The sequence below is a fragment of the Rana temporaria genome, chromosome 4 (assembly GCF_905171775.1).
Source record: "Rana temporaria chromosome 4, aRanTem1.1, whole genome shotgun sequence".
In the NCBI taxonomy this organism is placed as follows: domain Eukaryota; kingdom Metazoa; phylum Chordata; class Amphibia; order Anura; family Ranidae; genus Rana; species Rana temporaria.
The window spans coordinates 395,980,946-395,993,999 of NC_053492.1; the positions used below are offsets into that span (position 1 = coordinate 395,980,946).

The 13,054-nt window shown below is 44.6% G+C and overlaps 1 protein-coding gene across 1 annotated transcript in view; it reads left to right on the plus strand.

Moving 5' to 3' along the window:
- Positions 1 to 13,054, plus strand: part of PNPT1 (polyribonucleotide nucleotidyltransferase 1) — a 94,287-nt gene that overhangs the window by 440 nt on the left and 80,793 nt on the right. The window contains exons 2-4 of the mRNA XM_040351158.1: positions 3,111 to 3,171; positions 5,360 to 5,434; positions 6,761 to 6,866. Of these exons, the coding sequence (XP_040207092.1) occupies positions 3,111 to 3,171; positions 5,360 to 5,434; positions 6,761 to 6,866 (242 nt within the window). The remainder of the gene's footprint in view (positions 1 to 3,110; positions 3,172 to 5,359; positions 5,435 to 6,760; positions 6,867 to 13,054) is intronic.

The window sequence follows — 13,054 nt, forward strand, 5'->3', positions numbered from 1 at the left end:
AAGAAAAGCCCACATTTTGGCTCTCTACTAGGGATGTATCAGTATTAACCACTTGCTTACTGGGCACATATACCCCCCTCCTGCCCAGGTGAAATTTCAGCTTCAGGCACTGCGTCGCTTTAACTAACAATTGCGCGGTCGTGCGACGTGGCTCCTAACGTCCTTTTTTCCCCACAAGTAGAGCTTTCTTTTGGTGGTATTTGATCGCCTGTGCGGTTTTTATTTTTTGCGCTATAAACAAAAAAGAGCGTCAATTTTGAAAAAAATACAATATTTTTTACTTGTTGCTATAATAAATATCCCAATTTAAAAAAAAAAAAACTTTTTTTTCCTCAGTTTAGGCCGATACGTATTCTTCTACATATTTTTGGTAAAAAAAAAAAAAAAAAAAAAAAAAAAAAAAAAAATCGCAATAAGCGACTGGTTTGCGCAAAAGTTATAGCGCCTACAAAATAGGGGACAGAATTATTATTTTATTTTTTTACTAGAAATGGCGGCGATCTGCGATTTTTATTGGGACTGCAACGTTATGGCGGACACTTTTGACACATTTTTGGCGCCATTCACATTTATACTGCGATCAGTGCTATAAATATGCACTAATTACTGTATAAATGTGACTGGCATTGAAGGGGTTAACACTAGGGGGTGAGGAAGGGGTTAAATGTATTCCCTGTATAGTGTTCTAACTGTAGGTGGAGGGGGGTGACTGGGGGGGGTGACCGATCTGTGTCCATATGTACAAGAGACACAGATCCGTCTCCTCTCCAGAGACAGGACGCTGTCTCTGTGTAAAACGGCAATGAGAGATGATCTCATATGTTTACATATGAGATCATCTCTCATTGGCCGCACAGATCGCATCGCAAACGGCCACTCTGATTGGGCGTTCGCGGTGATCTGTAATTGGCTGTGTCCAAGGGACACGGCCAACAGAGTTTCCCCGCTGCGCGCTCTGGAGCACGCCCGGGGATCGCGCAAAGGGGCGGACGTCAATTGACGTCCAGTTGGATTTTCAGGTCCGCGCTGTAGCCGTCATTCGGCTATAGCGCGGGTCTGAAGTGGTTAAGCATTTGTGCGAATATCGATGCTCGTGCAAATGCTACTGATACTTTGTCATGCGATTAGTGTCATTACAAAATGAATGGTTGCAAATTGCACTGCACAGAGTCGCATGTGATTTGAACAAGAATGTGGTGCGATTCCTGTCCAAAACACATTTTCCCCCACCGTGTGTGCGTATCTCTAGTAGGCAGTTTAATGTTCTAACTCATAGAACATATCTGGCCACATGCAAAATTAATCTGCATAGTTGTTCCAGGCCACCCAATATAGCAAATCGGGGCCACTGGAGGCTATCTACCCCCCCCCAGTCACTTCCTCCCTGCACCCACAGGGGTCCCGAAACTTCTCTTCCAACCCTGTGAGCACCTCCAGCGGCTGTGATTTGCTACCATCGGCGGTAGAGCTGCGCGGTCGTTAAAAAAAAATTGCGATCTCGATTCAACCCTCCACACAATCTTAATCCAGCATTTCCACGATTCCTGTAACAAGTGCAGAGCAGTTCCCGGCTCTCATCTGTCAAAAAGAAAAAGCAGCCGTTCTATCGAAAGTGCATCTCTGTCGCATAATGCCTCTGAACATATGCGCAGGACACAACGTCGCTCCAGCTGATATGTTGATCGGCTGGCGTGATGTCAACACTGCGCACACGCAGATTGCCGGAGGCATTATTCGAGGCCTGCTAAGAGACAACGTATTCGTGCAATACACCGAAATCCGCCTGTCGCGTGATCGATCAATACTCCCGCATGAGCAGAGAGGTAGGCAGAATCTGACAAGTACGTTCTCCCTTGGATAATGCCTCTGAGGATCTGCGCATTCGCAGTGTTGACGTCACGCCAGCCGATCAACATATCAGCTGGAGTGATGATGTGTCCTGCGCATGCGCAGATCGACGGAGATGCACTATTCAATAGAACACCGGCAGTGTTTATCGACAAAGCGCTGAAAGTGAGATAAAAAGAATCATTGTGTTTTTCTGATCAAAGGGATGAACTTCGGTCTGCAAATGAAATCATTTTAACCACTTAAAGCGGAGTTCCACACAAAAGTGGAACTTACGCTTATTCGTCGTCCCCCCCCCCCCCCCCTCCAGTGCCAAATTTGGCACCTTTCAGGGGGGGGGGGGGGGAGAGGGACCATTTTTCGACAGGTTCCCTTCCCCACTTCTAGGAGACTGGGCCAGGGCGAAGTACGTCAGCAGCTCAGCCCCTTCCTTCCCTTCTCCTGGTCCAGTGAGAGAGTGCAGCTTTGCGCATGCGCAGTAGAGATCTGGCCAAAAGGCTATACGGCCGAGTTTCCTAACCAGCAATGGCGGCGGCAGCACCCGACCAGCCGATGTAAACATTGGCTGCGGTGCCAACATCGCTGGACTCCAGGACAGGTAAGTGTCCTAATATTAAGTCAGCAGCTACAGTATGTGTAGCTGCTGACTTTCAATTTTTAAAGGGGCGGGCGGAGCTCCTCTTTAAAGACTTTTGCCGCGTACACACGATTGGAGTTTCCGACGACAAATGTTCGATGTGAGCTTTTGGTCAGATATTCGACCGTGTGTATGCGCCATCGGGCATTTGCTGTCAAAATTTCCAACAACAAATGTTTGAGAGCTGGTTCTCTATTTTTCTGACGGCAGAAGTTCCTGTCGGAAATTCCGATCGCCTGTATGCAATTCCGACGCACAAAAATCCTACACATGCTCGGAATTAAATAGTCATTGAAATATTTTACGTTGACAAATGTTTTTTTTTTTTTAAATATGAATCGATTTGACCTACCAATTCGATTTTAAAATAGATTTTTTTTTTCCAGCCCTACAAATAACGGCTGATTCTGTTATACCTACCTGTATGTTTTGGATTATCAGAGAACACAGGAAGCTCTTCCTGATGACATGCAGATCATTGTGCCGGGTAACAAATAACCCAGTGCAACAAATGGCTTTGGTTCTCTAATAGCTCCATGGCACATCATATAAAGAATATGACATTGTGTAGATGTATGCTGACCACCTCCTCCTCCCTTTTTTTTTTTTTTTTATATCTTTACAGAAAGTTGGAAATTGTTTCTGGCAAACTTGCCCGTTTTGCGGATGGATGCGCCGTGGTGAAGGTAACCTTTGCATGCTTCTAAAGACAATGAAAAGCAAAACTTTTTTTTGTAATTGATGATAGTGGGTGGATGGTTAGACCCTCTGGCAAGTTTCTATTGCTGTATGCACCCTCCCTACTGGGGAGATCCGTCCTCTGCATTTGACCTGCTGACTGTCCTCACAGAAAGTGAGGGGAAATACAAGTTGTCACCAAAGCAGATGGTGTCAGCGGTCTAAAGGCCCGTTCACACGATCTGACTGTCCGATGGGAATTGTGTGATGGCAGGATGTTGTCGGATAATCTGACAACAATTGTCCGATGGAGCGTAAAGTAGGAATACTTTTTCAGGGCACTGTACCTCCTGAACAGCAACCACTCAATAGTGAATTTATTACAAAATAAAAACAGGCTTATGTTTCCAAGAGTGAATTCCTTCAGTCATCCAACAGCAGAAGAGGGGCTCCACAAATAAGCCAGCACTGGCAATATATATATAAAAAAAAAAAATGTGTGTGTGTGTGTGTGTATATATATATATATATATATATATATATATATATATATATATATATATATATATATATATATATATATATATATATATATATATATATATATATATATATAATTAGGGCTGTGCGTTAAACACGATATTAACGGCGTTAACGCAAACCCATGTTAACGCCGTCAATATTTTTATCGCGCGATTAACGCAGGAGCCCTCGGGGTGGACATGCAGAGTGTGCAGCGGCGCGACTTACCTTCTCGCTGGATTCACAGGCAAGTTACTCACCTTGTCCCTGGATCCAGCGATGCCACCCCGCTGTGTGATCGAGCGGGTCCTCCTTGCTTGGCGGGTCCTCCTTGCTTGGCGGGTCCTCCTCGCTCGATTCACAGTGCCTGTGTGCCGCCGAGCTCCGTTCCCTGCGACGTTACGACGCACGGGAGCGGAGAACGGCGCCAAATTTAAAAAAGTAAACAAACACCTTACATACAGTATACTGTAATCTTATAGATTACAGTACTGTATGTAAAAAATACACACCCCCCTTGTCCCTAGTGGTCTGCCCAGTGCCCTGCATGTTCTTTTATAAAATAAAAACTATTCTTTCTGCCTGAAAAACTAGATTGTCCAAAAGTGTCCCTTTATGTCAAAAATGGTTTTAGATCAGCTAGAAAACAGCGATCATAAATTATAATCACTTGCAGAATTGTGCGATATTTGTGGGGAAATTCGTCATAAATTAGAGCGATTAATCGTGAGTTAACTATGACATTAATGCGATTAATCGCGATTAAAAATTTTAATCGTTTGACAGCACATATATAAAAACATGTTTTTATTATTATTGAGCTGAACAATTAATCATTAAAAAAAATCGTGATCTCAATTCAACCTCCCCTACAATCAGAATTTCCCGATTCATTCATGTAACAAGTGTAGAGAGTTCTCTGCTCAGCTGTCAAAATAAATAAACCAGGCAGCCTGCCAAGTTTTTCACGTCTGCACTGGTAGATAACTATAAACATTGTAACTGTTCTTTCGTGGATCAAAGGAATGAACTTGAGTCTGTAAATGAGGGAAGTTTAACCAATTAAAGACTAAACATTTTTCTGACACTTGTTTCTTTTTTTTTCACAAGAAAAATGTGTATTCAAATTTTTACAATACAAGCGATGCATAAACACAGTTAGTCACAGAGAAAGCATTACTCAGAATTTCACCAGTTAGATGTGTTGCTGGTATGAACAGGAGAGAGGCGGTGACAGGCTAGCATACACCAATACAATGAGATACCAATTTGGGAACAAGAAATCATAGCAAGGTTACTTAAAGGAGGGTCCGGGGGGGGGGGGGGGAGGAACTCATCCAAGCAGCCAAACACACCTTGAACTGACACTTGTTTCTTACAAAGTTAAAATCAGTATTAATTTTTTTGATCGAAAATCACTTTGATTTGAAATGCATTGTATAGATTATTACGGAATAAAATGCCAATTGTAATATTTTATGTGGCACCGTATTTCCTCAGCAGTCTTTCAAACACTATTTTTATTTTATTTTTTCCCCCAAAAAAAAAAAAATACACTTCAATTAATAAAAAAAAAGTAAAGTTAGCCCAATTGTTTTTGTTTAATGTGAAAGTTGTTACGCCGCCAGAATCGTGATCTTTATTCTAAGCATGTTTTTTGTTTTTTGTTAAAAGCTAGGTGACACTTCTGTTATGGTAACCGCTGTAAGCAAAACCAAGCCCTCGCCATCTCAGTTCATGCCATTAGTGGTAAGTAAAAATGTAAAATAGTTGACGTTTACATATTTGAACACGTGTCGTATTGTTATATCTATGGTTCGTTTTTTTTTTTTTCTGCTTTTGTGCAAATATTCTTCTTGGGTTCTTTTGAATATCCTGTTTTTGGGGAAAAATAAATGTAAAATTCAGCTGCTTCTGTAATAAGTGTAGTCCTTTTTACCTTTTAGAACTATCTCATAACTGGTAGTACACTCATTATGCCGCTGTTTACATTGTTTAGTGGACAGTAGGCTATCCCTAGATGTAACAACGTACCGGTAAAGCAATATCGGGTTTCACCTGTAGGTGTTACTGCAGGCAAATTTTTAACTGATGTGTTCTGGTAAAGCATGGAAAATTTAGCTTGGGCTATATGGTCAGGACCTTCTAAGATCTGGTGGGGGGGGGGGGAGACTATTTGACATATAGCCCTTAAGATCTGATGTTGATCTCCTTACCTTTAGCTAGATTCAGGTAGAGTTAGGTCGGCGTATCAGTAGATACGCCGACCTAACTCAGAATCTACGCCGACCTAAGTTTAAGTGTATTCTCAAACAGAGATACGCTTAAACCTATCTAAGATAGGGCAGCCTGCACCGTCCTATCTTAGGGTGCAATATTTAGGCTGGCCGCTAGGTGGCGCTTCCATTGCGGTCGGCGTAGAATATGTAAATCACTAGATACACCTATTCACGAACGTACGCCCGGCCGACGCAGTACAGATACGCCATTTACGTAACGCTTTTTCAGGCCTAAAGTTATTCCAACAAATAGTTGGAATAGTAATGTTAAAGTATGGCCGCCGTTCCCGCTTCGAAATTCGAAAATTTTACGTTGTTTGCGTAAGTCGTCCGTGAATAGGGATTTACGTAATTTCCGTCCACGTCAATAGGCCCGTGCGGCGTACGTTGCCGCAATGCACACTGGTAAATGTAGGCGGACGGCGAATGCGCCGCTCCAAAAAAATGTCAATCGCGTCAGGTCAAAGAAAATTAACATAAAACACGCCCCCTCAGCCTATTTTGAATTAGGCGCGCTTGCGCCCGCCGCATTTACGATACGCCACCGTAAGTTAGGAGGCAAGTACTTTGAGAATACAGTACTTGCCTCTCTGACTTAAGGCGGCGTATCGTAAATACGCCGCCTTAAAGATGTGGCGCTCTTACTGAATCTAGCTATTTAAGTGTAGTCTGAGGGCTTCTTTGCAAGAGGTCTGAAATCCGTTATTTTCTTAGGAATGTCTTGAAAGCAATATTGAATTTGTGAAGTTTTGCTTGGTATAAAGTGGTAACAAGCCCCATTTATTTTTTCACATAGGTAGACTACAGGCAGAAAGCTGCTGCTGCAGGGAGGATACCTACAAATCATCTGCGAAGAGAACTTGGCTCCACCCCTCATGAAATCCTTACCAGTAGAATAATAGGTAATTAGTTTCCTCCTTTTTTTTTTTTGTTTGTTTTGTGTTTTTCTTTTTGTTGTTGTCGTGTTTTATAGCGCCAACATATGTTATACAGAACTGCATGAAAATCAGTATTTTCCACAGTTCATCAAACAGTCTCTCCACACATAAACTAGGGTAGTGATGGCAAACCTTGGCACCCCAAATGTTTTGGAACTAGATTTACCATGATGCGCAACTATACTGCAGCGTGCAATGAGCATCATGGGAAATGTAGTTCCAAAACATCTGGGGTGTCAGAGTCGGTTCACACATAGGCGACACGATTTCGGGGGCGACTCTGCAAGTCGTCCTGAGGACGACTTCAGAGGCGATTCGCAAAACGACTTCTGTATAGAAGTCAATGCAGATCGCCCAGAGCCGCCCCCGAAATACTACAGGAACCTTTTTTCTAAGTCGGAGCGACTTGCGTCGCTCCTATTAGAACGGTTCCATAGCATTGAATGGGACGCGACACGTCAGGCAGCTGAGCCGCCTGTCGTGTCGCCCCAGTGTGAACCGGGTCTTAAGGTTTGCCATCACTGCACTAGGGCCAGTTATGCCAATTATTTTTTCTAATTTGTTTGCGTTTGTGAGGAAACCAATACCCAATCAACCCAGGAGCAATACTGCTCATAGTAAGTGCTTTTGGGATAAACATTACAGGACACATACGGGTGTATCTGAGATGAGTCCAACTAGATGCACTGAAAAGTAAATGTACACTGCAGGACACACGGTGCTCTTTAACGCACGTATTAGTGTGTGCGTTTGCTTTTATTTTTTTTTGTTTTTTTTTCTAAGTTTAACCACTTAACCCCCGGACCATATTGCTGCCCAAAGACCAGAGCACTTTTTGCGATTCGGGACTGCGTCGCTTTAACAGACAATTGCGCGGTCGTGCGACGTGTTTACCAAACAAAATTGGCGTCCTTTTTTTCCCACAAATAGAGCTTTCTTTTGGTGGTATTTGATCACCTCTGCGTTTTTTATTTTTTGCGCTATAAACAAAAATATAGTGACAATTTTGAAAAAAATGAATATTTTTTACTTTTTGCCATAATAAATATCCCCCAAAAATATATAAAAAAAAAATTTTTTTCCTCAGTTTAGGACGACTCGTATTTTTCGTAAAAAAAATCGCAATAAGCGTTAATTGATTGGTTTGCGCAAAAGTTATAGCGTTTACAAAATAGGGGGTATTTTTATGGCATTTTTATTAATATTTTTTTTTTACTAGTAATGGCGGCGATCAGCGATTTATTTTTATTTATTTTTTTTCGGTACTGCGACATTATGGCGGACACTTTTGACACATTTTTGGGACCATTGGCATTTTTATAGCGATCAGTGCTATAAAAATGCATTGGATTACTATAAAAATGCCACTGGCAGTGAAGGGGTTTAGTATGTCCCTGGGTGTGTTCTTACTGTGGGGGGGGGGGTGTGGCCTCACTAGGGGAAACACTGATCTTCTGTTCATACATTGTATGAACAGAAGATCAGCATTTCCCCCGCTGACAGGACCGAGAGCTGTGTGTTTACACACACAGCTCCCGGTCCCCGCTCTGTAATGAGCAATCGCGGGTGCCCGGCGGCGATCGCGCCCGCCGGGCACCCGCACGGGGTTCACGGACGAGCGGGGGGCGCAAAAAGAGCCGACGTCATTGTACGGGCTCTCGCCCAGGAGAGCCAACCTGCCGCCGTAGAATGACGGCGGCTGTTCGGCAAGCAGTTAAAACAGAACTGTAGCAAAAGAAAAGATCAAATGAATAGCATATTAAAAGAAAAAGCAACCTTTTCTGCAATATTCACCTTTAGTCCAGGGCTGTCTTGCTCCATACTTTTTCGCCACTAGATGTTGCCAGTTTGATGACCAACATCATACAACCCTCTAAGCCCTTGTGGTTGGACAGTAAAGGGGAAACTGATAGGATTTAACCTGAATTTACATCCCTTTCTTATTTTTCTTTTCCTTGAACTGAATGTCAGGGTTATGAATATTTTGTTTTATATCTTTTTCGCTCGAGCTACAGATTTATAATTGTAACTTTTAGATGGAGATATGTATGTTGACTGACTATATTGCAGATGCAGCAAATGGATAACTGAGGCTGCATTCACACCTGAACGCGGCGTATTGTACCGCGATTTGCCACGACAAAACGCGGCGTTTTTTAGCCTACAATACGCCGTAGGGGTGATTAACATTGTCGGCTATGCCGAAAGCCGCCTGAAAAAAGGGTCCGGGACTTGTTTTGAGCTTCAGGCGTACAGCGTTTCGGTGTTCGGCATGGAGATGTGAACCATCTCCATAGCCGACAATGTTAAATCACCCCTCCAGCGTATTGCAGGCTGCAATAGCGTGGGGCGTCGGGCGTAAAAACGCCTAGGTGTGAATGCAGCCTGAGCGTTGTTTGCTTCACTGTCATTGTTTATGTACAATAAAATGACACCTTTAAAAAAATAAAAATGGGGAAACAGCGCAGTAATGAACTTGCCTCTCTTCTCTCTCCTATTGGCACACTTATTTTCAGCACATAAACTGATTAGCTCCTTATGCTGCTTCTACCTCTCACACTCCCGCCCTGCTGTACAGGGACAGAAAGGGGCTGATAGTTCAAATTTAGGTGCTTTCTCTTCTTTTAGTTTAAAAAAAATATATATATAATGATTGTATAATGACAGAGTTGTATTAAATTTGGAGATATATATAATTATAAAAAAAAAAACACCTACATATTTGTGCATTTACCTTTCTTTATCGTACATCACGGGACACAGAGCGGCATTCATTACTATATGGGTTATATGGAGTACCTTCAGGTGTAGACACTGGCAATCTCAAACAGGAAATGCCCCTCCCTATATAACCCCCTCCCATAGGAGGAGTACCTCAGTTTTTCCGCCAGTGTCTTAGGTGTTAGTCATGGTTTAGCTTGCCTCCACATCCTTGGGATTAGGTGAGCTAACCGGTTCTGTCCAAAAAAGCCTCAGCGCTAAAGTGGTCAGTAACCGGACCCCAAACCCTTGGGGTATAGCCCATAATGCTTTTCTTTTTAGAGAGCTGGACCCTGGGCCCAGAACTTAGAAACCTTTGGGTGCCTAATGTTTCTGTTGCCAGAGTGCTATATGGGCCCAGGACAGTGGATCCTTCATAGGAACCCAGGGCCTGAAGGTCTAGACATCCCCACCGAGATGGGGGAAGATTGGGCCTCTTGCTTGGCAAAGTCCTGCGGCATGGAGCAGGTAAGTGAGGGGAAAACTTGCGGAACTTGGTTCTTAGCAGGTTTTTTCTGGGGGGTCACAGGGGACATGCCTAAAGTTATGCACTGCATCTGGCAAACTAGTCACATATCATAAAGATAGGATGGCTCTATATGTATTATTCCCCATAAGATGTGACCTCCCTTGTAGTGTTGGAAAAGCATTGAGTGGGGCCTGTGTGATATAAAAGTATATGTGTGTGTCAGAGAGCTGTGCTTACCTGCAAGCCTCCAGGCGATGCTCCATTCAGTCTTCCTCCTCACGGCCTGCAAAGCAGGCAAAACGCTGACCTCCTCATGGTTCCAGGCTGCAGGCTGCAGTTTGCTGGAGCAGAGAGGTCCCTTCCTCCCAACCCCACCCCCCCCTGTCGGGAGGGGCATTTCCTGTTTGAGATTGCTGGGGGGGAAGGGCGGGTCAGTGGCTTAAGGAAGGGGCGGCCCTTCCTTGTTTGTTCCATATAGCTCATTCAATACTTTGGAACTGAGGAGGAAAGACCAGAACGGCAAGCACGGAGCGCCGAGGACACACAGTGGCCAGAAAGAATATTGCAGTCTTCAGAAAGACTGTTTTCAAGCCTAGGAATAGGCTGTTTCTTTTCCATCTCATAGTTTTTCTTGCAATACTACTCAGGGGGACAGAATGTTTTTTCTTTCCTAGATTTGAAAAAAAAAAAAAAAAAAAAGTGTCATCTAGGGGAGAGGAAGCATTTTTTTTATCCCCCAAACAGGTGTTTGGGCATTTAACTATTTATAAGTCCCAGGTACCAATAAGTAGCAGGTGTACCTCGGTATTGTACCATGGCATCAAAAAACAAGGGTACAAGAGGTGGGGATTCCCCCAGAGAGTCTGAGGTCTCGGACAAAGCTATGCCGCTGCTTTCCCCACAGGGAGCCTTGGGGCCATCGGGATCTGGGGCTGGAGCTGACGCGGGTCAGTCCAACCCTAAGATGGTCACGGAGGAGGTATTACTCACCTCTTTAAAAGAGATGCAGAAAAGCATGGGTAAAATGATAGCCGCAGCTATGCGGGGCAGTAAGCGGAATAGATCTCCGTCGCCCGAGCGCGGACCCTCAGAAGAGGAGGTCCTTTCCTCAGGGGAATTGGACGACCTCTTGGACAAGGACCAAGTAGGTTCAGGGATCGAGGATCCGGATACAGAGGAGTCTGGGGCAGTCTCCCTGAGGGAGAGCTGGTGGATTCAAGGATTGTCGGACTTGGTCCATAGGGCATTCAACTTGCCAGTACCAGATCTCCAGGTATCGACGGTTTCAGCTTTGGGCTCACTGAGGGCGCCTCAAAGCAATGCTGTGTTTCCGATCCATCCTCTATTAGAGGGAGTTTTGTTCCAAGATTGGAACAAGCCAGATAAGATCTTCTTACCACCTAAGAAGTTCTCTGTCCTATATCCTATGGAAGAAAAATTTTCCAAAAGATGGGCTACTCCTGCAGTGGACGCAGCCATCTCATGTGTTAACAAATCGTTAACATGCCCTGTAGAAAACATACAGGTGTTCAAGGATCCAGTTGATAAGCGCTTGGAAGCACTACTTAAGAACTCCTTCACTACTGCAGGGGCAGTAGTACAGCCAGCTGTGGCTGCGATTGGGGTCGCTCAAGCATTATCGGATCAATTTAAGCAGATGCTTAAACTTATTCCTGCCCAGCAGGCAGAAGAATTTTCGGATGTCCCTAAGGCCATATGTTTTACGGTAGACGCAATCAAGGATTCTATCCAGCAAGCGTCACGTTTATCGTTATCCCTTATCCATATGAGAAGACTCTTATGGTTAAAAAGCTGGGAGGCTGAGCCCCCATGCAAGAAGCTCCTGGTAGGGTTCCCCTTCCATGGAGGACGACTCTTCGGAGAAGACCTAGATAAATACATTCAGACCATTTCAAACGGCAAGAGTACTCTCTTGCCAACTAAGAAGAAGGTTCAGGGGCCTGCGTTTAAACGACAGTATTCCCCTGGGCAGGGGCCCTCTAATGCCAAGCAGTATCGACGGCCTCCTGCAAAAGCAAACTTCGGCTTCAACAGCAAATCACAAGGACAGGCTGTTAGAGGCAAAAGGCAGTGGTTTCGCAAACCAGCAAAACCAGCCCCCAAGCCAACCTCATGAAGGGGCGCCCCCACCCACGAAGGTGGGGGGAAGGCTGCGACTCTTTTCAGAGATTTGGGAAGCCAGCATTCCCGACGAGTGGGTACGGTCTTCCGTGGCCACAGGCTACAAATTAGATTTCCTAAGGTTTCCTCCTCCTCATTTCCAGAAGTCGAGGATTCCAAACGATCCGGAAAAGGGAGCCGCATTAAGATCGGCATTAGATCATCTACTTTCCCAGGAAGTAATAGTAGAGGTACCAGTCCTGGAACAGGGGCTGGGTTTCTACTCCAACCTATTCATCATCCCAAAATCCAATGGAGATGTCAGGCCAATTTTGGACCTAAAGATGGTAAATGCATATCTAAAGATCCGCTCATTTCGGATGGAATCCGTGCGGTCAGCAGCTGCCACACTCCAGAAGGACGACTTCATGGCGTCCATAGACATAAAGGATGCCTACCTTCATGTTCCAATTTATCAGCCACATCAAAGATATCTACGCTTCATGGTGGCTTCGCGTCACTTCCAATTCGTGGCGCTTCCCTTCGGGTTGGCTACGGCCCCCCGGGTGTTCACGAAGGTCCTAGCTCCGATCCTAGCCAAGCTAAGGATCCAAGGGGTCACGATCCTAGCATACCTGGACGACCTCCTAGTCATAGACCACTCGTCTCCCGGCTTGGAGCGAGCAGTGGCCCTCACGGTCCAATACCTCGAGAGGTTCGGCTGGGTCCTAAATCGAGAAAAGTCAGCTTTCCAGCCCACAAGGCAGTTGGAATATCTCGGCATGAGATTAGACACAGAACA